The sequence below is a fragment of the Schistocerca nitens genome, chromosome 2 (genome assembly GCF_023898315.1).
Source record: "Schistocerca nitens isolate TAMUIC-IGC-003100 chromosome 2, iqSchNite1.1, whole genome shotgun sequence".
NCBI lineage: Eukaryota > Metazoa > Arthropoda > Insecta > Orthoptera > Acrididae > Schistocerca > Schistocerca nitens.
Window position 1 is genome coordinate 899957211 of NC_064615.1, and position 26898 is coordinate 899984108.

Consider the following 26898-nt stretch of genomic DNA (forward strand, 5'->3'; position numbering starts at 1 on the left):
ACACTGTTGTTCCTGGGGTATCGGCGAGGACCATTCGCAACCGTCTCCATGAAGCTGGGCTACGGTCCCGCACACCGTTAGGCCGTCTTCCGCTCACGCCCCAACATCGTGCAGCCCGCCTCCAGTGGTGTCGCGACAGGCGTGAATGGAGGGACGAATGGAGACGTGTCGTCTTCAGCGATGAGAGTCGCTTCTGCCTTGGTGCCAATGATGGTCGTATGCGTGTTTGGCGCCGTGCAGGTGAGCGCCACAATCAGGACTGCATACGACCGAGGCACACAGGGCCAACACCCGGCATCATGGTGTGGGGAGCGATCTCCTACACTGGCCGTACACCACTGGTGATCGTCGAGGGGACAATGAATAGTGCACGGTACATCCAAACCGTCATCGAACCCATCGTTCTACCATTCCTAGACCGGCAAGGGAACTTGCTGTTCCAACAGGACAATGCACGTCCGCATGTATCCCGTGCCACCCAACGTGCTCTAGAAGGTGTAAGTCAACTACCCTGGCCAGCAAGATCTCCGGATCTGTCCCCCATTGAGCATGTTTGGGACTGGATGAAGCGTCGTCTCACGCGGTCTGCACGTCCTGCACGAACGCTGGTCCAACTGAGGCGCCAGGTGGAAATGGCATGGCAAGCCGTTCCACAGGACTACATCCAGCATCTCTACGATCGTCTCCATGGGAGAATAGCAGCCTGCATTGCTGCGAAAGGTGGATATACACTGTACTAGTGCCGACATTGTGCATGCTCTGTTGCCTGTGTCTATTTGCCTGTGGTTCTGTCAGTGTGATCATGTGATGTATCTGACCCCAGGAATGTGTCAATAGGGTTTCCCCTTCCTGGGACAATGAATTCACGGTGTTCTTATTTCAATTTCCAGGAGTGTACATGGGGAAACTTAATGTCGCAGACATTTTTTCTTTAATAAGAGATGAATCATAAACCCAGCGGCCCAGAAGTTGGGCAGGGAGGAGGAGGAGGAGATTAGTGTTCAACGTCCCGTCGACAACGGGGTCGTTAGGGACGGAACACAAGCTCGGATTAGGGAAATAAATTGGCCGTTCCCTTTCAAAGGAACCATCCCGGCAGTTGACTGAAGCACATTAGGGTAATCACGAAAACTTAAATCAGAATGACCGGACGCGGGTTTGAATATTCGTAGTTCAAATGGTTCAAATGACTCCGAGCACTATGGGATTTAACTTCCTAGGTCATCAAAATGGTTCAAATGGCTCTGAGCACTGTGGGACGTAACATCTGAGGTCATCAGTCCCCTAGAACTTAGAACTATTTAAACCTAACTAACCTAAGGACATCACACACATCCATGCCCGAGGCAGGATTCGAACCTGCGGTTCCAGACTGAAGCGCCTAGAACCGCTTGGTCACTCCGGCCGGCTGAATATTCGTCCTCCCGAATGCGAGTCCAGTATGCTATCACCGGGCCACCTCGCTCGATCCCAAAACTTACTCGCCCCTAGGAGATATCAAGCTAATACCGATTCACGACTCTCCTGGCGTACATAATGGTCTCAATACGATGAGGAAAAAGAGGTCAATTTTTTCAGGTATGCCGTATGCAACTGAAGCAAGTCATTCATAATTAGCTCCGTAAAGCTTCCAAATTGATGGAGTGACTGATACGTTTCACCTTATGTTCCAGACAGTCTCAAATATTTTCTGTGCGATTAAACAGCGGTTAGAAACTAGTCTCACGAGAAACCGATGTTGTTTTTGTACAATAGTAAAGTAATAAGTATACCAGACAAAAATATACTCAAACCAAGGTGACACCACGCCAAACCGTGTAATTCCGCCTTTAGCCTTGATGATCATCTTAACTCGGCGAAGGAAAGATTGCACGAGATTCTTAAAGTATTTTATATCATGGTGAATCCACCCACTGATGACTGGTTTCCATAGAGCTACCAAACTGCGGGTATGTTGAGCATTGAGTTTCATCTTGTTACAAATAGTCTGTACTAATTTTTATAGGATTAAGGTCGGGTGGTTAACGAGCTAGACATGCAGCGATGAGGTGCCTGAGTGTTCGTCAAACCATGAACACATCCGTACAGCCCTGTCATTATGGCTGTTGCCGCCTTGGAAGGCGGGAATGTCCGCAGCATACTCGTCAGAAAGATGTACGAGGAAAGTCAGTAAGTAAAGGGACTTTTGCAATTTCTTTCTGTAGGCCTCGGTAACACTGGTAATATCCAGGGCTGAAGTATCGTCGTCTGCAGCAATTCCATACAATGCATCACTCTTATCCACGCATTACTCGTTGTATTGTAGCAAACCGTGAAATATGGCAGCTCCAATGTCGATAGGCACCAAGGAGGAAAAGAGGGCAGTGATTCGCTTTTTGCTTGCGGAAGCTGTTAAACCTGCGTGAATTACTCATCGAATACAAGCGCAGTATGGTGATAACTGTTTATTGAGAAGCAACATCTATGAATGGATATAGCGCTTCAAACAGGGAAGAACTTGTCTATGTGACGAGGAAAGGCCGGGCTGGCCATCGACGTCAACAACTGAGGACAATTTGGAAGTTGGAGGTATGGTGATGGAAAACAGACGAATCCCAGTGGATGAAATCGCCAATACTTTACATATTAATAACGGTTCAGCGTATTCCATCCTACACCACAGGCTAAATTTTCGGAAAGTGTGTTCAAGGTGGGTACCGAAAGAATTATCAGCGCAGCATAAGGCGCAAAGGATGGACATCTCTCGTAAACATTTGTCCCGTTATCATCGCGAGGAAGGTTGGATATTTACAGCATCCGTCAATGTAGACAAAGCGGGTGCATCATCACGAACCGGCAAGTAAGGCTGCGAGCATGGTTTGGAAACACCCATCACCACCAGAAGTTAAGTAATTTAAATGTCAACCATCAGTTGGTAAGATTATGCTAACACTTTTCTGGGACACGGAAGGTGCCGTAGCCGTTCATTTCACCCCAGGAGACGAAACTGTGAACAACTATTGTGGTGTGTTGCGAACTAAACTGAAACCTGCAGTCAGATCCAAACGTAGCGAAAAACTGCGAAAAGATGTCATTCTGCAACAAGATAACGCTCGGCTACGTTCTGCCAAACGGACGGGCGGAACAAGAAAGGAGCTTGGATTCGAAGTGCTGGAACACCCGCCCTCCAGTCCAGATCTGGCTCCAAGCGATTTCCTTATGTTCGGACCAGCGCTCAAGGGGAGTAAGATTTGCAACCGATGCAGAAGTCATTGATGCGGTGCAAAATTGGTTACAGGTACAAGCAAAAACCTTTTTTCTGACATCATCATCATCATCATCATCATTTAAGACTGATTATGCCTTTCAGCGTTCAGTCTGGAGCATAGTCCCCTTATAAAATTCCTCCATGATCCCCTATTCAGTGCTAACATGGGTGCCTCTTCTGATGTTAAGCCTATTACTTCAAAATCATTCTTAACCGAATCCAGGTACCTTCTCCTTGGTCTACCCCGACTCCTCCTACCCTCTACTGCTGAACCCATGAGTCTCTTAGGTAACCTTGCTTCTCCCATGCGCGTAACATGACCCCACCATCTAAGCCTCTTCGTCCGACTGCTACATCTATAGAGTTCATTCCCAGTTTTTCTTTGATTTCCTCATTGTGGACACCCTCCTGCCATTGTTCCCATCTACTAGTACCTGCCATCATCCTAGCTACTTTCATATCCGTAACCTCAACCTTGTTGATAAGGTAACCTGAATCCACCCAGCTTTCGCTCCCATACAACAAAGTTGGTCGAAAAATTGAACGGTGCACAGATAACTTAGTCTTGGTACTGACTTCCTTCTTGCAGAAGAGAGTAGATCGTAGCTGAGCGCTCACTGCATTAGCTTTGCTACACCTCGCTTCCAGTTCTTTCACTATGTTTCCATCCTGTGAGAATATGCATCCTAAGTACTTGAAACCGTCCACCTGTTCTAACTTTGTTCCTCTTATTTGGCACTCAATACGTTTATATTTCTTTCCCACTGACATTACTTTTGTTTTGGAGATGCTAATCTTCATACCATAGTCCTTACATTTCTGATCTAGCTCTGAAATATTACTTTGCAAACTTTCAATAGAATCTGCCATCACAACTAAGTCATCCGCATATGCAAGACTGCTTATTTTGTGTTCACCTATCTTAATCTCACCCAGCCAGTCTATTGTTTTCAACATATGATCCGTAAATAATATGAACAACAGTGGAGACAGATTGCAACCTTGTCTTACCCCTGAAAGTACTCTGAACCATGGACTCAATTTACCGTCAACTCTAACTGCTGCCTGACTATCTATGTAAAGACCTTTAATTGCTTGCAAAAGTTTGCCTGCTATTCCATAATCACGTAGAACAGACAATAACTTCCTCCTAGGAACCCGGTCATACGCCTTTTCTAGATCTATAAAACATAGATACAATTCCCTGTTCCACTCGTAACACTTCTCCATTATTCGCCGTAAGCTAAAGACCTGGTCCTGACAACCTCTAAGAGGCCTAAACCCACACTGATTTTCATCCAATTTGTCCTCAACTAATACTCGCACTTTCCTTTCAACAATACCTGAGAAGATTTTACCCACAACGCTGATCAAAGAAATACCTCTGTAGTTGTTACAATGTTTAAAGATTGGTGTGATTACTGCTTTCTTCCAGTCTGATGGAACCTGTCCCGACTCCCACGCCATTTCAATTATCCTGTGTAGCCATTTAAGACCTGACATTCCACTGTATTTGATGAGTTCCGACTTAATTTCATCCACCCCAGCCGCTTTATTGCACTGCAATCTATTGACCATTTTCTCCACTTCCTCAAATGTGATCCTATTTCCATCATCATTCCTGTCCCATTGTACATCGTCATCTGAAACATTACTGATCGTATTTTCACCTACATTAAGCAACTCTTCAAAATATTCCGTCCATCTGCCCAAGGCATCAACAGGATTCACCAGCAGTTTACCTGACCTGTCCAAAATACTTGTCATTTCCTTCTTACCTCCCTTTCGAAGACTGCTAATTACACTCCAGAATGGTTTTCCAGCAGCTTGCCCCAAAGACTCCAACATGTTTCCAAAGTCTTCCCAAGATTTCTTCTTGGATGCTGTAATTATCTGTTTGGCATTGTTTCTTTCTTCAACATAACTTGCTCTGTCTACCTGAGTTCTAGTATGTAGCCATTTTTGATATGCCTTCTTTTTCCTTTTACAGGCTGCCTTGACTGTGTCATTCCACCAAGCTGTTTGCTTCATCCTACCTTTACACACTACTGTTCCAAGACATTCTTTGGCCACTTCTAGTACTGTGTCCCTGTACCTTGTCCATTCCTTTTCCAGTGACTGCAGTTTACATTTTCTGACGGAATCAAAAAAACTTGCGAAACGTTGGAAAACCTGCGTTGAATAATGTATGTTTTAGTTTTCTATCATTAGAATAAATAGTCCTTCTCTCTAAGGTCCCTTTACTTTTTGACTTTCCCCCGTATAAGAAACTATAAAATTTGGTCACCTAGAACAATGAAATAAACAGCCGGGTTCATGTTCACGGTAATGTGAATGACTGGCCTCAGGTCGTATTAGGAAAAACTTCACAGAACTATCTCGGGCATAAGTGCTGTACCCTACGAGTTAAACACTCCATTGGACCACCGGTGCACTTAACGCCTCGCATAATTCGAAAATAGTCAAACTTGCGACTCGTCGAACATCACCAAACGCCTTCAGTCAACGAGTGTCTGGTTTCTGTGTTTTCCCCACTAAAGACATACAGTTTTAGATTCCGCTGTGTGGTACCCTCCTCCAAAGGTCCACTGCGTGTAGTTCTCTTCGTAATGTTTGCTCCGAAAACGGATGAGATAGATCTTCATTCACTGACAGGAGCAATTCCTTTTGGGTTTAAAACCATTATTGTCACTGATAAGACGTGACACCTGTCTCCGGACCTATCGGTTAGGATCTTATTACAACCGTTGTTGTTACACCACGTTAGATGGGTGCGAATGGAACACCATTCCTCGTAGACACGTTGGACAGTGCACGTTGACACACCAACGAATCTGGCAACTTCACTGACAGTGTGGTCTTAGATACTTCCACGATGGTTCCTATCTCGCAGTGTTTCACGTTCGGGGCAGCCACACGTCCACAAGGTATCTGTTATACATCTACAGCGGTGTGTAATGCCATTGTAAACGTGACTGAGAATTTTGTCCGACGAACTCTTCTTCTTTTGAGTCCCATCAATAAAAAACTGGCCGATGATACGGTCCGTGAAAAGTTCGGAAAGCACGGTGACAGATCAAACTTGTTTATTCACTTCTTTGAGGTGGCGTGGATTTCCGACTGAACAGTAGTGCATAGTGCGAAAATTGATTTGCCTGTGATTAGGAACGATCTTCGTTCTTAAAGAAAAGGAGTATAAAAACTACAACTTCTTCGCAGTTTTCGTAGAAACATTTCGGACTACCTCCACTGATTTAGGAAGTCATTGACAAGAAACTGTTAATGGGGCGAATTGTGGAAAGGATGAATTACGTTTTAATGAAGTAGGTACACGCAGAGCATTCCTAAGAAGATAAGGAGCAGAATTGACATCTAGCTGCGTTCCAAGGGAAGTACTACCACTTGACGGTGGAAATAAAAGAATCTTTGACGCCGGCCGCTGTGGCCGAGCGGTTCTAGGCGGTTCAGTCCGGAACCGCTCTTTTGCTACGGTCACAGGTTCGAATTCTGCCTCGGGCATGGATGTGTGTGATGTCCTTAGGTTAGTTAGTTTTAAGTAGTTCTAAGTCTAGGGTACTGATGACGTCAGATGTTAAGTCCCATAGTGCTTAGAACCAATAAAATAAGGGAAATCAGAACTCGCACGGAAAGATGTAGGTGCAAGTTTTTTTCCGCGCGCTCTTAGAGAGTGGAATAAATAGAGGATTATTGTGAAGTTGGTTCGACGAAACCTCTGGCAGGCACGTAAGTGTCACTTGCAGAGTATCCATTCAAATGTAGATGTAGATTAATTAATAACTGTACTCTTTAGCATAACATGTGTGAAACAGGTGACCGCGTTCTCGTCATAGACGGGCCAATAGGGCCCGACCGACCGCTGTGTCATCCTATGCCGATGGCGTCATGTGGGCTATTTGTGTTGTCGCGTTAATGGCATCGTACACATGGAGTGGTAATTCCGTAGTCTGGCTGCTGCTAGTCTCCAACCAGCGTCGCAGGATGACAGGGAATGTTGCAGGGAGTCGATGACTTATCCTCGGATGGTAGGCGCAGATGTGAAGCGGTTCGAGGTGCTCGGTGCACAATGTTGCATTGCTTCCTTGTGGTAGTCAGATTTGGTCGAGTGAAATCTCGACGCAACAGTGGCACAATCGAATACCTCCAAAAATCTGGATAGAGGACTATTCAGCCCACCGGCCACATTGAGACCGACTATGTCGTCAAGTGCTGATGAAGCTGTTTCACACGAGTACGCGGCATCAGTCTGCTGTTCAGTGATCTGATGCAGTTTACACGCCTCATGTACCCTACCACGCCGGATAACAACACTGATGTGCTGCTATTGTACCTTTCACAGAGAATTGCTGCAGGCCAGCCAGGCAGCTAGAGAATTTCGTAGTTTCAGGCTTCGTTTCCAGTCTAAAAACGTAACTACCTTGTGCTGATTTCTTATTATTTAAATGCATTATAGATTCTAATGACGGTAAAAGCGTAAAGCTATGTCAAATCAGCAACGTACATACCCGCCGATTGTGTGTACTTGTACGAAGTTACATTGACATCCGACCATGTCTTCTGTGTGCTGCACTTCTTTTGTTGGGCGGTGTATTTGGGGTGTCGTATCTCAGCTGGCTCGCACCGTATAGAAAATTCCATCTTACACAGCCCAGCTGTTCCGCCAGCAGAAAGAGGTCTGCCGGAAATCGGTCGGATACAGTGTCCTGCACGGAGCCGCAGTGTTAACAAGCATGAGTGCGGTACCAGTGCGGTGGCGGTGGCGCAGCTGTGAAGTGGAGTGGCCCTCTAGAACAGGCAGCAGGGGAACGCAGGCAGCAGCAGTTAAGCCGCACTGCGGTGCGGCGAGGCTGTGGAGGGCCCAGTCAGTGAGCAGGGCAGGCAAACACGGCCGACAACAACAGAGGGGGGGCTCGCCACTCCAGACGGCTGGGTGCCCTCCCCACCCCTCCCCCTCCCACCAGCCCTCGCGAGCAGCCGACACGGGTGGCGACGCGTCGCGACAAAACGCATTCACTGCGCTCAAACACACACAGCCCTTCTCTCGCTGCCCCAGCTCCCCGGGGTGTGATATGCGCCACCGAAAGCTTGCCCAGTGGAGCGTTCGCGCGGTTTGTGCAGATCAGCGACCCGGCTCCAATTCCACACACACACACACACACACACACACACACACACACACACGCACACGTCAACGCACTTACGAATACATTACCAAGGCCAGTTTCTCGCTGTGGTTAAAACTGTGTTTCGTACTCCACAAGCTACAAACAAACAGTGACAGAGGTGGTGGTAAGTTCCTATGAGACCAAACTGTCCCTAGGCTTACAAACTACTAATCTAACTTAAACTAACTTGGACTAAGGACAACACACACACCCATGCCCGAGGGAGGACTCGAACCTCCGACGGGGGCAGCCGTTAGAACCGTGGCAAGGCGTCTTAGACCTCGAACAGTGGCTTTGAACCCTTTGAGTGTCTGTGGTTCCTACCTGAATTTACCATTTTTTTTAAGCGCCAGTGCCTTTCGTATGAAACCACCTATCTTATTGCAAGACAGACATCTAGTAGTTACTTCTACGAATGTAGTATATTTTAGCAGTCACAGCGTTTAAAAGCAAGTCCACGTGGAGATCGTGCTATGTGAACGTAGGGGACTGGGGTATTTTTTTTTTTTTTTGTGGTCGTACTGAGGAGGTCATTGACACTGAAAGGAAGACTGTCTAAGGTTACTGTAACGTAAATTTGAGTTTGTGTTACTGCTTTTACGAGACTTTTCGGAACGAAGTACTGGCGCAGTATGTAGTTTTGATATAAATTTATTAAATGTACTCGCGGTTGTGAATGTGGACTACCATCAGCTGTATAATGGAATGACGCCAATGAAAATGCGTTCTAGACCGGGAGTCGAATCCGGATTTCCCGCTTGTCCCAAGCGGTCGCCTTACCGTTTAGCTACCGATTCACTACTTACGGCCAGACCCAAATTTCCACATGTCTGCATCCTGTACTCGTAAATCGATTATGCTTGCATGTCCGAAGGAACTTTACATTGTAAACCGCACAATAACCCTGGGTTCGGTGTGGGGTGGCAGGTAGGGTGAATAGATTTGTGTGGCCTGGTGTGGGGTTCTGAACCACTGAGGGCTATGGCGGGATGAGCCTCTCCGTCGTTTCTAGGGCCCCGGTTCAATACAATACAACGCAATGCAATGTGTATACAACCTGTGCTCGTGCATTCATCATATACTCTACTGGCAATTAAAATTGCTACACCAAGAAGAAATGCAGATGATAAACGGGTATTCATTGGACAAATATATTATACTAGAACTGACATGTGATTACATTTTCACGCAATTTGGGTGCATAGATCCTGAGGAATAACTACCCAGAACAACCACCTCTGTCGGTAATAACGGCCTTGATACGCCGGGGCATTGAGTCAAACAGAGCTAGGATAGCGTATACATGCTGCCCATGCAGCTTCAACACGATACCACAGTTCATCAAGAGTAGTGGCTGGCGTATAGTGATGAGGCAGTTGCTCGGCCACCATTGACCAGACGTTTCCAATTGGTGATAGATCTGGAGAACGTGTTGGCCAGGGCAGCAGTCGAACATTTTCTGTATCCAGAAAGGCCCGTACAGGACCTGCAACTTGCGGTCGTGCATTATCCTGCGGAAATTTAGGGTTTCGCATGGATCGAATGAAGGGTAGAGCCACGGGTCGTAACACATCTGAAATGTAACGTTCCCTGTTCAAAGTGCCGTCAATGCGAACAAGAGGTGACCGAGTCATGTAACCAATGGCACCCCATACCATCACGCCGGGTGATACGCCAGTATGGCGATGATGAATACACGCTTCCAATGTGCGTTCACCGCGATGTCGCCAGACACGGATGCGACCATCGTGATGCCGTAAACAGAATCTGGATTCATCTCCTGTCTGTGATGCAGCGGCAAGGGTAACCGCAACCATGGTCTCCGAGCTTATAATCCATGCTGCTGCGAACGTCGTCGAACTGTTCGTGGTTGTTGTCTTGCAAACGTCCCCATCTGTTGACTCAAGGCCGGCCGAAGTGGCCGTGTGGTTAAAGGCGTTGCAGTCTGGAACCGCAAGACCGCTACGGTCGCAGGTTCGAATCCTGCCTCGGGCATGGATGTTTGTGATGTCCTTAGGTTAGTTAGGTTTAACTAGTTCTAAGTTCTAGGGGACTAATGACCTCAGCAGTTGAGTCCCATAGTACTCAGAGCCATTTGAGCCATTTTTTTTGTTGACTCAAGGAGCGAGACGTGGCTGCACAATCCGTTACAGCCATATGGATAAGATGCCTGTCATCTCGACTGCTAGTGATACGAGGCCATTCGAATCCAGCACGGCGTTCCGTGTTACCCTCCTGAACCCACCGATTCCATATTCTGCTAACAGTCATTAGATCTCGACCAACGCGAGCAGCAGTGTCGTGATACGATAAACCGCAATCGCGATAGGCTACAATCCGACCTCTATCAAAGTCGGAAACGTGATGTACGCATTTCTCCTCCTTACACGAGGCATCACAACGACGTTTCACCAGGCAACATCGGTCAACTGCTGTTTGTGTATGAGAAATCGGTTGGAAACTTCCCTCATGTCAGCACGTTATAGGTATAGCCACCAGCGCCAAACTTGTATGAATGCTCTGAAAAGCTAATCATTTGCATATCATATCATCTTCTTCCTGTCGGTTAACTGTCGCGTTCGTAGCACGTCATCTTCTTGGTGTAGCAATTTTAATGGCCAGTGAGACATTAAACTTGAAAGCCGCTTGTCTGGTGTCGGCTTTTAAATAGGATATTGCAGTGCCTGTGGTCTTCCGAATTATTATGCAAAGTACCTTGAGACATGCATGCATGCCCAAAGGAACTGGCACTGTGGCGACTACAGCCCTTATGAAATACGTTAAATGTTTTGGCAATTGCGAATATGCACAACCATCAGCTGTAGAATGCAATGACAATGAAAATTCCCGCTTATCGCGAGTGGCCGCCTTACCATTTGCCTACCCGTGCACGACTCACGACCAGACCCAAATTTCCACATGTCGTCAACCGTATATCTACAATCTGTACTCGTACACACATTATGTATATACCCGTACACATGAGACATTTTACTTGAAAGTCGATTGCATGCATGTGTGCGAAGGAAAAACACAGGCACTGCATTATCGTATGAGCAAAATTGGTGACACGTTGGGTGTGTGGTTTCCTTGATAGTGTGGTGTAACGACGAGCGATCTGGTGTGCGTTTGCAGCACTAGCTGCCCGATGAATGTGAAAGACGATGGCCTGACGGGGCACCCGTTTTGCAGGTGTGGTTCCAGAACCGGCGCGCCAAGTGGAGGAAGGCGGAGCGCCTTAAGGAGGAGCAACGCAAGCGCGAGGAGCAGGAGAGGGGCAAGAGGGACCCCGACAAGGACGCCCTCGACGTCGACAAGGTCAGTCCGAGCTCTGATTGCAACCACTCATCTCTCCGTGCTCCACACCAACCAACCCAATACCTCAGCCACAGCGCTCTACCGTGGCCGCCTCAGCCACAGTGGCGTAACTGTGCTGCCTACAGCAGGGTGCGACCGCTGGGTGTTTGGTCCTTGTAAGGTGCCTCTTACGTGAGGAAGACATTTTTACCAGTTTTAATAAATTGTCTCTTATTGATGTATTCACGATAGTTAGGAAGTGCTGTAGTCCGTAGCCGGCCATGAATCGGGGCTCGGCGCTGCACCGTAGCAACAAGCGTTAGCCTGGGAAATATACATGACGGGAAGTACCGCCATCTTGGCGCCAAAGTCACCGATTTTGTTTATTTATATTTAATAATTAAAGTCATTTATGACAACATGAATACTAGGAGGAGCCTCTGGATGTTTAAAACTATTTACCATAATTTTGCCTCGTTAAAATTAACACCCGTTCATTAACAAATGCATATCTTAGTAAGTACGAACTTGATCGGAAATTCACGAACTGTGACGAAACTAGTAAGAGATACGGACTGCGCGCCAAAGTCGGCAGTCGGCGTTAAGAGCTCTTCCTGTCTTGTTCGATGGTAGCCATGCTCTCGGTGACGAGTAGTTTTGTGACATGAGTGTTTCATGATTGATCTAATAGGAATAAAAGAGATATTACGGCATTCTGAATGTTAATTTCGAGTAAATAGATACTCCAAAGTTGATCGACAGCAATTTCAGATGATTAGCTTCCACCGACAGAGACATCCAATGCGCCAATGAAGAATCTGCACGGGACGACATTTACGAGAGCTGCACCGCGCACAGGTAGGAGGAAATCCGACGACACGACCCACCAAGGCGGATCGAGGAATGTCCGACTTACACTCGCAAATTCCGGGTGGAAATGCTGACCAGTCATACTGTACGTCACATGTACCACCCTCCACGGACTCGCGGCTAAGCTGAGTAATAACAGTATCAGCTTAGAAGCTAGGGGATCTTGCATCCTTGAGTGCCACACCGTTTCCTTTGCGACGACGTACTTTACTCTAGCTTGGAGTAGGTTGGTAGCAACTCTTCTGAAACCTGAAACACAAGTGCCTCTTTTTTCATACGAAGTTATGACAGCTTTCGACAAGGGATCTCAAAAGGATTCCATATTTGTAGATTTCCAGAAGGTTTTTGAATCTGTTCCTCACACGCGCATTCAAATCAAAGTGCGTGCCAGTGGCGTATCGTTACAGTTGTGCTACTGCATTCGTGATTTCCTGTCACAAACGTCACAGTTTCTAGTAACTGACGGAAAGTCATTGACTAAAAGAGAAATGATGTCTGTGACTTTTATCCATAGTGGATGCTGTCGAACTCCGTGACTGTTCCTTTACAGGGTGTAGAAAAATATCCGCTACCAGTCACAACAAAAGGTTATTTATTTGTCACACGACCGGTTTCGGGCTTGCGCCCATCCGGAGGTGTTTATACATTCATATACATGTTTATACTGTTGGAGAAAACTGTATAAATACAAAAAAAAAAACATTATTTGCTGGTGACTAGACAGATACAAGTGGGACAATTGTAAGTCGTAAGGCAGCATTTGACGAAAATACACTCCTGGAAATGGAAAAAAAGAACACATTGACACCGGTGTGTCAGACCCACCATACTTGCTCCGGACACTGCGAGAGGGCTGTACAAGCAATGATCACACGCACGGCACAGCGGACACACCAGGAACCGCGGTGTTGGCCGTCGAATGGCGCTAGCTGCGCAGCATTTGTGCACCGCCGCCGTCAGTGTCAGCCAGTTTGCCGTGGCATACGGAGCTCCATCGCAGTCTTTAACACTGGTAGCATGCCGCGACAGCGTGGACGTGAACCGTATGTGCAGTTGACGGACTTTGAGCGAGGGCGTATAGTGGGCATGCGGGAGGCCGGGTGGACGTACTGCCGAATTGCTCAACACGTGGGGCGTGAGGTCTCCACAGTACATCGATGTTGTCGCCAGTGGTCGGCGGAAGGTGCACGTGCCCGTCGACCTGGGACCGGACCGCAGCGACGCACGGATGCACGCCAAGACCGTAGGAACCTACGCAGTGCCGTAGGGGACCGCACCGCCACTTCCCAGCAAATTAGGGACACTGTTGCTCCTGGGGTATCGGCGAGGACCATTCGCAACCGTCTCCATGAAGCTGGGCTACGGTCCCGCACACCGTTAGGCCGTCTTCCGCTCACGCCCCAACATCGTGCAGCCCGCCTCCAGTGGTGTCGCGACAGGCGTGAATGGAGGGACGAATGGAGACGTGTCGTCTTCAGCGATGAGAGTCGCTTCTGCCTTGGTGCCAATGATGGTCGTATGCGTGTTTGGCGCCGTGCAGGTGAGCGCCACAATCAGGACTGCATACGACCGAGGCACACAGGGCCAACACCCGGCATCATGGTGTGGGGAGCGATCTTCTACACTGGCCGTACACCACTGGTGATCGTCGAGGGGACACTGAATAGTGCACGGTACATCCAAACCGTCATCGAACCCATCGTTCTACCATTCCTAGACCGGCAAGGGAACTTGCTGTTCCAACAGGACAATGCACGTCCGCATGTATCCCGTGCCACCCAACGTGCTCTAGAAGGTGTAAGTCAACTACCCTGGCCAGCAAGATCTCCGGATCTGTCCCCCATTGAGTATGTTTGGGACTGGATGAAGCGTCGTCTCACGCGGTCGGCACGTCCAGCACGAACGCTGGTCCAACTGAGGCGCCAGGTGGAAATGGCATGGCAAGCCGTTCCACAGGACTACATTCAGCATCTCTACGATCGTCTCCATGGGAGAATAGCAGCCTGCATTGCTGCGAAAGGTGGATATACACTGTACTAGTGCCGACATTGTGCATGCTCTGTTGCCTGTGTCTATGTGCCTGTGGTTCTGTCAGTGTGATCATGTGATGTATCTGACCCCAGGAATGTGTCAATAAAGTTTCCCCTTCCTGGGACAATGAATTCACGGTGTTCTTATTTCAATTTCCAGGAGTGTATATCTGTACTTACATAAAGAAGAAGCACTATCGTTTAGCTAGTTCTTTGACTTTCCTTAAGCACTGCAGTGAGGAAGATGACGAGTTTTTAATCCAAATCGTCACAGGCGACCAAACATGAATGCCTTACTTTACACCTGAATCAAAACAACAATCAATGGGATGGCGACGTTCAACATTAACCAAGAAAGTAAAGTTCAAGCAAGCAATTTCAGCCCGGAAAATCGTGTGTACTGTTTTTCTGAGACAGTATGGAGGTGCTGCTTCCAGACTTTTTGCCTCGTGGTGACACAATAAAGTCTGCAGCTTATTATGAGACCTCAAAAAAACTGCGCAGAGCAATCGAGAATAAAGGCTTGGCATGCTGACTAAGAGATAGATGGCAAGAGGTTCAAGAGAGTAGACTAGTTCAAATTGGTGGGATCTTGGTTTACCACGGACAACAACATAAAAATGGACATCAAGAAAAGAATAGCAGTGGGAACGAACTGCAAGCACTGCCTCAGAGAGACGCTTGGCTCTAAATCGATCACAGTGAACACTAAGATGAAAATCTACAATACAGTGATATGCCCAGCAGTAATGTACGGTTCAGAAACATGGAGTATGACTAAGCGAGAAAGGGAAAAACTATAAATATTTGAAACAAGAGTGATGAGGAAGATATGGGGACCAGTTTTAGATAACGGAAAATGGAGGAGGGAAAACGGGTAAATCTACCTTCTGATGCGACAACCAACTATCCTACAGAAGATAAAGAGGAAAAGAATACAATGGGTGCGCCATGAGGTCCGTAAGCCAGATGGAGGACAGGCGAAGACGGCACTAGCGGGAAAACCAAATACCAAACGCCCCATTGGACGACCAAGGCAGCGCTGGATGGACGACCTGGCGAAGGACCTAGCACCCTGGCAATTGAAGACACCTGGAGGAACCGTGCACAAATCAGGAAGAAATGGAGGCAGTTTGTGGAAGCAGGGCGTGGTCTGCAGGGCCTGTGATCTCTGAATATCTATCTATCCCATGCTGACTAAGGGGATCGTTTTGGTACATGACAGTAGCCGTCCACACGCGGCCAATCAGTCCCAGGAGCTGGTCGGATCATTTGACTGGGAACAAGGTGATCACCGTCCGTACAGCGCCAATCTAGCGTCCAGAGACTACCTCGTGTTCTTGCATTTGAAGGAGCATCTGTGTGGTCGCCGCCACGACGACGGTGAAGATATCAATGACCGTGTTGCAGTGTATGTCTAATCAGGCGGCAGATGTCTACGAGGATGGTATTCAAAAGGTGATTGTGCGATACGATAAGTACCTTAAGGGGCTCCGGAAAGGCTCAAAATCATGAAAAGTTCAATTTTTACTTTTTTGCGTTTTCTGAATCTGCAGACTATTACCTTTTAATAGATATATAATTTATTCAATTCCGAAGACTACAACTATTTTTAAATTTTTTTTGAAATGTGTTCTACATGGGCGTGACCCACTGTGGCGCTGTTAAACTGCTGTCAAATGGTGTTATTATTAACGTCCGTGTTCATCAGGTACATTTTAGTGATGTGAGATAAAGTATGTGTTGTGGCTAACCTGTGATGGTTCAATATATATCGCTGGTGTGATTGTCGATTGTTTCATGTTTATTTACTCTGTCGTTATCTCGAAAATATTCGTAATTAATTCTGTTTCTTGAGTCTCTGTTTTGTTGAAGTATAATAATGAGTAAAAGTAAAGTTATTAGAAATCCTCTGAAGGCTTTTAACAAAAGGAGAAATGTTGGAAAGCCAAAGGTATGTTTTATTACTGTAAACAATAAAGACGATAAGCAAGTGAGTGAACCTAACCTCTCAAGTACACCTGCCCATAGCAGTCAAAGTGGGAAAGAAAATACTTCACAGAAGAAGCTTGGTTCAATAAGTGAAAACTATGAATGTTTTATGGGCGAATCGGATGTGAATGAAATATTTGATATGTCGGTTCTCAAAGGAATTTTTTCAAACTGTGTAAGATGTATTCATTGTAGTGAAGTTGGTCTGGAACTCTCCATAATAAAGCACGTAGGACTTGCTAGTGAATTACAACTGAAGTGTGATAAGTGTTCATACATGACCACCTTTTGGAACAGTGTTGCAGTAACTGCAACTGAAGAAAATGGTAGCAAAATCTACGAACACAACATTAGATTTGTTTATTCCTTGCGTTCAGTTGGTAAGGGTGCTATTGCAGGTGCAATTTTCTGTGGCATCATGAATCTTCCAAATCCCCCAACCAAGTTTACGACCTATAATAAATTAATAGGGTCTAAAGTAGAAGATGTCTGTATAGAATCTATGAAGAACGCTGTGGAAGAGGCAGTAATGGAAAATAATGGTAACAGAGATTTGACTGCAGCGTTCGATGGTACCTGGCATAAACGGGGACACACATCTCTTCATGGTGTAGTAACTGCCACCAGTATGTATTTAGATGTAGCAGTAATATCAAAGTATTGTAGATGTCCACAAAAATATAAAGGTACACATGAAAATAATTGCAAAGCTAACTATAGTGGCAGTAGTGGAGGAATGGAAGTGGCTGGTGTTGCCAGTATATTCCAGCGTTCTGAGGCGTGTGATAAAGTGCGATATGTTAATTACCTTGGTGACGGTGATTCTAAAAGTTTCAAACATGTTCAAGGACTGAAGCCCTATGGTGATGTTGTAGTGCAGAAATTTGAGTGTATTGGACACGTACAGAAGCGAATGGGAACAAGACTTCGGCGACTGAAAGCTTCGTACAAAAAACAAAAACTCAGTGATGGTAAAGGGTTGGATGGGAAGGGAAGGTTAACTGACAGTGTAATTGACAAAATACAGAACTATTATGGAATGGCTATTAGGCAAAATACACAAAGTGTCGACGAAATGAAGAAGGCTGTTTGAGCTCTTTTTTTTCATACTTCTTCAACCGATGAAAATCCCCAACATAGCTTGTGTCCCACAGAAGAAGACAGTTGGTGTAAATATAACAAAGGATTGCTAACTGGTGAAGTGTACACTCATAAGCATAGTCTGCCTCATGCAATAATGGAGGTGATAAAACCTATTTTCAGAGACTTAGCAGCACCTGAACTGTTGAAAAAGTGTATTCACGGAAAAACTCAAAACCCCAATGAAAGTGTAAATAGTGTTATATGGTCGAGAATCCCCAAGACTGTATTTGTTGGAATAGAAACACTTCACTTTGGTGTGTATGATGCTGTTGCGACTTTCAATGATGGCAACATTGTAAGGTGCAAGGTATTTAGAAATATGGGAATGAAGATAGGTTCTAACATGGTACGAGCGATGCTTGCTTTAGACAAGGAACGCCTTCGGGCTGCAGACAGGGCTGTAAAGAGTCTAGAAATACAAGCAAGAGTAAGCAGGAGGAGGAACAAGAGGAAGCTGGAGGAGGAGTTTGCAGAGGATGAGGATAATCCATCCTATGGACCTGGAATGCACTAAAAAGTTAATCCAATCTTTGTCGCTCGATTCCCAAAACTTTTATTTTCTCATACTAATTACATGTTTTCTAAGGATCTTCCAAACATATTTGTTTCAAACTTTCAGTAAATGTTACACAGTACCTTCTGCATAATTTAACACAGCCTTTTTCCAAAAAACTGTATATTTTTGAATATATAAATAAAAAATTGCAAAAAAATTTTGTGAATTTTCATTACAATTGAAAAAAAATCATCTTTAATAACTGAACTAAAATTTTGTAAAATCCCTGTGTTAAGTTGTAGCCCATATTCCAATAAATAATCTGTAAAAAGTTCAACTTCCTACCTCAAATACTTTGTGAGGAAAGATGTAATTTATAAGCGTTATTTTAACATTGCAAGTATAGGGCGTTCCGGAGCCCCTTAATGTTGATGGTAATTGTGTAGAAAAGTAGATTAACGTGCAGGCTTTCATGTAAAAAATACGAGGGGCTTTCAATAAGTGATGTAAGACATCTCTTTTCCTCGACCAGCTTTGGTTGAAAAAATCGCGATATTTGTTGCGGGACATCATGGAATATCCTCGCTTTAGCCTGAGTAGTTTCACGAAGTTCCGATAGGTGGCGGCGCTTTACGTAGCCTTTAAAATGGCGTCTGTAACGGGCGTGCGTTCCAAGCGGACTACTGTCATTGAATTTCCTTTGGCGGAAAAACAGAGCATCGCAGATATTCGTAGGCACTTGCAGAATATCTACGAAGACCGGACAGTGAACAAAAGCACGGTGAGTCGCTGAGCGAGGCGTCTGGTTTCATCGCAACAAGGTCGCGCAAACCTGTCCGATCTCCACGTGCCGTCGACCGCATGCATCTGTGTGGACACTCTCATTCGAGGTGATCGACAAATCACAAACACTTCGCTGCACAACTGGACGTCTCTGTTGACAGTGCTGACACACTCATCCACCAGTTCGGGTATGCGCCCGTTGGTTTCCTCGCCACCTAACAGAAGACCAAGAAGAGTAAGGAAGTACCATCTGTCCGGAATTGCTTGCGCGTTACGAGGCTGATGGTGACAATTCGTTTTTCGAGCCTCGTCACAGCCGAACATGGGTTCATCACTTGGAACCAGAAACAAAACGGCAGTGCATGAAGTGGCGCCAAACCACCTCTCCTCCGTAGAAAAAGTTCAAACCCGCATCCTCAGCCGATAAAGTTAATGCAACGGTACTGTGCTACACTCAGGAAATTAAAAAAAAAAAAGACTACAGTGTGTTCGTGGCCATAAGGATTCAATCGAACTTCCCATCTCCACGACAATGCAAGACCTCACACAAGTCTGCGCGCCCGAGAGGAGCTCACAAAACTTCGTTGGACTGTTCTTCCTTATTCACCTTCCAGACCGGATGTCGTATCTTTCGACTTCCATCTCTTTGGCGCAATGAAGGATTCACCCCGCGGCAAGCAATACGTCGATGATGGGGCAGTCTCGTATCGATGCAGCAAGTCGTTGGCGACGACGCCGACCAGTAGAGTGGTAGTGGTACCATGCGGGTATACACGCCCTCTCAGTCAAGTCCTGTAAGGCCGTCCCATTGAATGGAAAGAATATTGAAAAATATAGTTTTGTAGCCAGAAGAGTGGGGAATAATATGGAGTATTGAAATCCCGAATAAAACCCACCTGCTTATTGAAAGGCCCTGTAAAACTGCTAAGAAAAGTCTAGGTGTTTTATTTTTATTAATTTAAAAATGGGCCTCGTATTAAGAACAGTAAAGAAAACCAGGGCATTGATTATTGAACGAATCTTGTACTTTCCTCGCCGTGCCACGTGCCCGTAACGCCAAATTTCAGTGTTCAGTGTCGCGGTGGGCAGTGGTCTTAATGTTGTGGCCCACCAGCGTGGGTGGAAGACGGGGCAGAGCGGCGCGTAGTTAATTACTATTAGTGCGCCAGAATTAAGATCTCCCCCGGCCGCAGGAGACGGCTGTTGCCGCGTGTACAGCAACTCCTTGTCCTCATCTGCTAAGATGTTAGCAGCTGCGGCTGTGGCGCATTCATTTTAATTAGCGCCCTAAATTATTCCAAGATTCGAAGACGATAATTCTCGCGCAAAACTTGCTGCGGCGCGCGCGGCGGCACCATATTTCAGACTGCTCGCACTTCACGTGATTAACCCCGGGAGCGACCGCAGCGCCGCGCGCGGATTAATTCTGCGGAGGCGTCCCGGTCGGCCAAGACCGAGTAGTCGGCTAAGTGGCTGCTTACACGCCATTTACCGCCGCCGTAACTCACGCCCGCTTTATGTACTCGCGACGCCCGGACTCGAATATCAGCGGCGCCCGCGTCATTCATTAGCTCGCGGGACGTATCCATTACTTTCGCCCGAGGACTCTCCGGGAAAGACGAGATTAGCCGTTATTCTCTGTGCTGGCAGTGACTGAAGTACAGTAGCGCCGAACGCAGTGCCTAGACTGCTCTTTCCTCGGTCAGATGAACTTCAGTATTCTAGTAGCACCAGTTTTCCGGGGATTTCTTCTATGGCTATACTGTCGGCCATTAAAATTGCAACATCAGGAATGATGAAATTGTACTTATCATCCATGTTCATTATAGTAGCAGAGTAAATGATTAGATATGTAGGTAATGTGGGGCTATATAGGGTGTGAAATTCTGTGTACAGGGCTGCCAGCTCAGGCAACAACAGCGGTTCTGAGACGCTTGAGCACAGAATCGAACAGTTCTTGGACGACTGATACGGATGCGTCATTCCATGCTGCTTTTAGCCTGCCTGAGACCATCAACAGTAGTGGCTAGTGAGTGGTGGCATGCCAGTCTCCTGGTAACCCCATTGCCAGGTTTTTGAGTGAGTGACAGAAGTGGAGAATGTGCTCACTGGAGAACCACCCTCTGTAGCGACGTACTTAGGACATCAAGGGGAAAGTGCAGTCTTGCCTTATCTTGCTCAGACAACTTACGGGAATACAGGAAGGTGACGTCTTTGACAACTGCTGATGTTTCGATAGATGAACACCCCCCTCAATTTCAAGGCACAAGTGCAACGAGAGAACACTGTGCATTTATTCCACTGAAAAACGAAAAAATGATCACCATGATTTGGTCAACGCAGCAGAGGGAAATTTTATTGACGCACTATTGAGGATGTGTACAACAAAGCGAGTGAAACTGAAGAAGAATTAAAAGATCTGCAGAATGGAATGAACAGTCTAATAAACACAGAATTTGGACTGAGAGTAAATAGAAGAAAGACGAAAGTAATGAGAATTACCAGAAATGAGAACAGTGAAAAACCTGACATCAGGACTGATGGTCACGAAGTAGATGAAGTTAAGGAATTCTACTGCCTAGGCAGCCAAATAACCAATGACGGACGAAGCAAGGAGGAATTCAAAAGCAGACTAGCACTGACAAAAAAGGCATTCCTGGTCAAGAGAAGTCTACTAGTATCAAACATAGGCCTTCATTTGACGAAGAAATTTATGAGAATGTACATTTGGAGCACAGCATTGTACAGTAGAGAAACATGGACAGTGGTAAAACCGGAACAGAAGAGAATCGAACCATTTGAGACGTGGTGCTACAGATGAATGTTGAAAATTAGGTGGGCTGATAACGTAAGGAATGACGAGGTTCTGCGCAGAATCTGAGAGGAAAGGACTATGTGGAAAATACTGACAAGGAGAAGGGACACGATGATAGGGCATCTGTTACATATCAGGGAATGACTTTCGTAGTACTAGAGGGAGCTGTACAATGCAAAAACTATAGAGGAAGACAGAGACTGGAATACATCCAGCAAATAATTGAAGACGTATGTTGCAAGTGCTACTCTGAGATGAAGAGGTTTGCACAGGAGAGGAATTGGTGGCGGGCCGCATGACTCGAAGAAGAAGAAGAAGAAAAAAAAAAGAATAAGAAAAGCGACGGATCACACCGACAGAGCCATACACATCTGAGTACTGTCGACAGGGCGTGCGAAATATCAGCGCTGGCACCGAATATAGCCTCCTTTTGCAGGAATGCAGGCAGGCAGAGACGTTTGTAGAGGTGACGCATGTGGTCTTGCGGAATGGCTGCCATACCGTTTCCGCCTGTGGTGCCTCAAGTGGGCCACATTTCCTGCCGGTCTCGCAGACTGTGCATGTTGACCTTGAAACTTCTTTATTAAAATATTTTACTTAAAACTGATGGGTGAAATTGAATGCAAGTGAACCTACTTTCTCTTTACTTTTTTAAATCATATCAGCACTGACCCACAATATTCTAGCGCAACGCAATCTGACCGCTCAAAAAAGATTACAACCTGGCTTCAAATAATCAATACAAAAGAATGGCCCTGAATAAGAAGCAATCCTGACAATAACCTATACATTTCATGAAGCACTTTCCTCACAAAAATCGTCATTACGCGAACTACTGCAATACAGCGAGCGTCAATACTGCCTGCTAAATAAAAGATTCTGACTACTAAAACCACTAACTACTAATAGGCATGTAGTTAGCAAAGGAAAGATTTTGTTGCAAGCCAAATAATGTATTGTTTACCTTAATAATGTGACATCCAGTTCAGACACGAATCTAAATCGCCATTGACATCCAGTACAAATATATATAATCATGAATAATTTTCAATCTCCAAGTGGAATATTTCCAGGTCGTTAGGCTACGCTAACACTTCAGACCTCTACCCCCCATCAATACTAACTTCTCACATCTAACATCCATCACTGCTCGCTGTTCAGCTCCAGCTGCCCAACAGTACTTCCATCACTGCATGAAGACTAACTTCCAACTGCCCAACACTACTGGCGATTAGCTTCCAACAGCTTCTCCAACCAGCCACAGAGTCTCTTACAAAGAAAGCGCAGTCATAGATCCAATGCAAAGCGCTACATAGCGCTGCCAACACAGAAGCAGCCCACTTACAACCTTTCATTCTCTGTCAAACATGATCAGTGGGAGACAGAACTGGGGATCGTGCTGGCTATGGCAGTTGACGTACACCTTGGACAGCAGGCTGGGTATCAGGGGATACATGTGGTCGTGCATTGCCATGTTGGAAAAGCATATCGCACAAGAATGGTAACAGGACGGGTTGAATGGTATTTTGGATGTACCGTGCACTGTTCAGTTTAGCCTCTTCGATCACCAGAGAATAACATCCGTTATGAGACCTCGCTCCCCACACTACGAAGCCAGGTGTTGGCCTTGGGTGCCTCTGTCGTATACACTCTCACCTGCACCACGCGACACACGCGTACGACCAACACTGGCTCCAAAGCAGAAGCGACTCATCACAGAATATAAGTAAGTAGTTCTCGATCGTCCTTCCATAAGCGCCTATCGCGACACCACTAGAGGCGGGCTGCATGATGTTGGGGCGTGAGCGGAAGACGCCCTAAAGGCACGCGGAATGGCAGCCCTTCTGCACAGAAACAGTTGCGAATAGTCCTCGCTGATGCCCTCATAGCGACAGTGTCACTATTTTGTTGTGAAGTCTTGGTGCGGTCCAATACGGCAGTTGGTCATATGCGACGCTCTTGGGGTGCATTTACGCGTTGCCGCTGTCCGGACGCAGGGTATGTGCGCCTTCTGCTGACCACTGGTGAAAACATCGATGTGCTGTGGAGATCTCTCGCTCTACGTGTAGCGCAATTCTGCTATATGACCATCAAGCTTCCCGCAGACCCACTATACCCCTCGCTCAATCTCCGTCAATTGCAGAAACGGTTCACGCCAATGCTGTCGCATCCTGCTGACAATGTTGCAAACACAGACGGAAACTGGCTACTACTGCCTCTGGAGCTGAACATCTGCTCCGAAGCTTGCAACATTTTCGGGTGATATCGCTGTTCCTGGATTGTCGGCAGCGCTGATGCAACTGCCCCCTTGTTGTGTCACGTGTAATTATGGCTTGCCTTAGTCACTTGTGTCAAGATGTTCTTCTTTCTTTTTCCAGTAGTAAAAATTCAAACCCAGAGCTGACCGAGCAAGAACCATAATACAGAGTATGCAGAAAGACCCCCCCCCCCCACAAAACACAAATCGTAAACAACTAATGCCACAACACAACCAAAGATGACCGTCGTCAGAAGTTATCGATAGTGAATATTCATCACCAGCTGGTGAGCCAGTAGTATTAACTGCGTCCATCTGTTACTTGAGCAAAGACAGAGAGGGATTCTAAGAATAATTTATGCAAAAACCTGCTTCTCTATTTATGGGATCAGTTGCTAGTTTAATTTCAACAATTTCGATAATAACATTATCCCATTAGGTAGAAGTGTAGTGAAGCAACTTAAATCACTTAATAAAAACAAGTCTTCTGGTCCAGACTGTGTACCAATTAGACTCCTTTCGGAGTACGCTGATGCATTAGCTGCATACTTAACAATCATATACAACCGTTCGCTCGACGAAAGATCCGTACCCAAAGAGTGGAAAGTTGCACAGGTTACACCAATATTCAACAAAGGTGGTAGGAGTAATCCACTAAATTACAGGCCCATATCGTTAATGTCGATATGTATCAGGATTTTGGAACATATATTGTGTTCGCACATTATGAATTACCTCGAAGAAAACTGTCTATTGACTCACAGTCAACATGGGTTTATAAAACATCGTTCCTGTGAAACACAACTAGTTCTTTATTCACATGAAGTGCTGAGTGCTGTTGACAAGGTATTTCAGATCGATTCCGTATTTCTGGATTTGCAGAAGGCTTTTGGCACTATACCACACAAGCGGCTTGTAGTGAAATTGCGTGCTTATGGAATATCGTCTCAGTTATATGACTGGATTTGTGATTTCCTGTCAGAGAGGTCAGACTTCATAGAAATTGACGGGAAGTCATCGAGTGAAACAGAAGTGATTTCGGGCGTTCCCCAAGGTAGTGTTATAGGCCCTTTGCTGTATCTTATGAATATAAACGATTTGGGAGACAATCTGAACAGCCGTCTTAGGTTGTTTGCAGATGACGCTGTCGTTTAGCGACTAATAAAGTCATCAGAAGAGCAAAACAAATTGCAAAATGATTTAGAAAAGATATCTGAATGGTGCGAAAATTGGCAGTTGACCCTAAACAACGAAAAGTGTGAGGTCATCTACATGAGTGCTAAAAGGAATTCGTTAAACTTCGGTTACACGGTAAATCAGCCTAATCTAAAAGCCGAAAACTCAACTAAATACCTAGGTATTACAGTTACGAACAACGTAAATTGGAAGGAACACACAGAAAATGTTGTGGGGAAGGCGTTTTATTGGCAGGACATTTAGAAAATGTAACAGATCTACTAAGGAGACTGCCTACACTACGCTTGTCCGTCCTCTTTTAGAATACTGCTGCGCGGTGTGGGATCCTTACCAGACAGGACTGACGGAGTACTTCCAAAAAGTACAAAGAAGGGCAGCACGTTTTATATTATCGCGAAATACGGGAGAGTCACAGAAATGGTACAGGATTTGTGCTGGACATCATTAAAAGAAAGGCGTTTTTCGTTGCAACGGAATCTTCTCACGAAATTCCAATCACCAGCTTTCTCCCAAGAATGCGAAAATATTTTGTTGACACCGACCTACATAGGGAGAAACGATCACCACGATAAAATAAGGGAAATCAGAGCTCGTACGGAAAGATATAGGTGTTCTTTCTTTCCGTGCGCTATAAGAGATTGGAATAATAGAGAATTGTGAAGGTGATTCGATGAACCCTCTGCCAGGCACTTAAATGTGATTTGCAGAGTATCCATTTAGATGTAGATATTGCTGGGAGACAGGTGTACACTTCGGTGGTACTATTACTACCGTGGAAATCGGCTGACGCGGGGTAGGCACGCGGTCTAGGGTGCCTTTTCACGGTCCGCGCAGTTCCCCCCGTCGGAGGTTCGAGCCCTCCATGGGGTATGGGTGCGTGTGTTATCCTTAGCGTGCGTAAGTTAGTTTAAATTAGCTTAAGTAGTGCGTAAGCTTCGGGACAGATGACGTCAGCAGTTTGGTCCCATAAAACCTTACCACAAATTTCCAAAAAATTCGGTTGGCGATGGCCACTTATAAAAATGCTATCATACACGGCAGTATTGTTTATCCACCCCAGGAATCAAATGTCGGGCAAAAATTTTTGTCAGTGACGTTTGGTTTTAAAATGTCCTCAATATATGAGGCCTGACATTATCGGAGAGGAGACAGTAGTCTTAATGTAATTTATGATATACATATACACTTTTTTTTAATTTAAAATTTTTTTAATGTCTAGATCACAAGTTTTTTCGCTACACAATTGAAGCATCTCTAAAGCACTGGTGAATTAGTTAGCGCACTTTAATTTATGAGGGAAAAAAAAGGACAACTAAAATGGTTCAAATGGCTCTGAGCACTATGGGACTGAACTTCTGAGGTCATCAGTCCCCTAGAACTCAGGACCACTTAAACGTAACTAACCTAAGGACATCACACACATCAATGCCCGAAGCAGGATTCGAACCTGCGACCGTAGCAGCAGCGCGGTTCCGGAATGAAGCGCTTAGAACAGCTCGGGCACACCTTCCCGCAAAGGACAACTAAACTAGTTACCGTTCTGTAACTGTATGAGGCCCCCCCAAAAAAAACCTGCCTAGGCATTAAA

General features: G+C 45.8%; 1 protein-coding gene across 1 annotated transcript in view; it reads left to right on the forward strand.

The window, feature by feature from the left end:
* The window catches only part of LOC126235427 (hematopoietically-expressed homeobox protein hhex), a 419468-nt gene that overhangs the window by 389156 nt on the left and 3414 nt on the right, over positions 1-26898 (forward strand). Inside the window, exon 7 of the mRNA XM_049944151.1 lies at positions 11623-11748. Coding sequence (XP_049800108.1) covers positions 11623-11748 — 126 coding nt within the window. The remainder of the gene's footprint in view (positions 1-11622; positions 11749-26898) is intronic.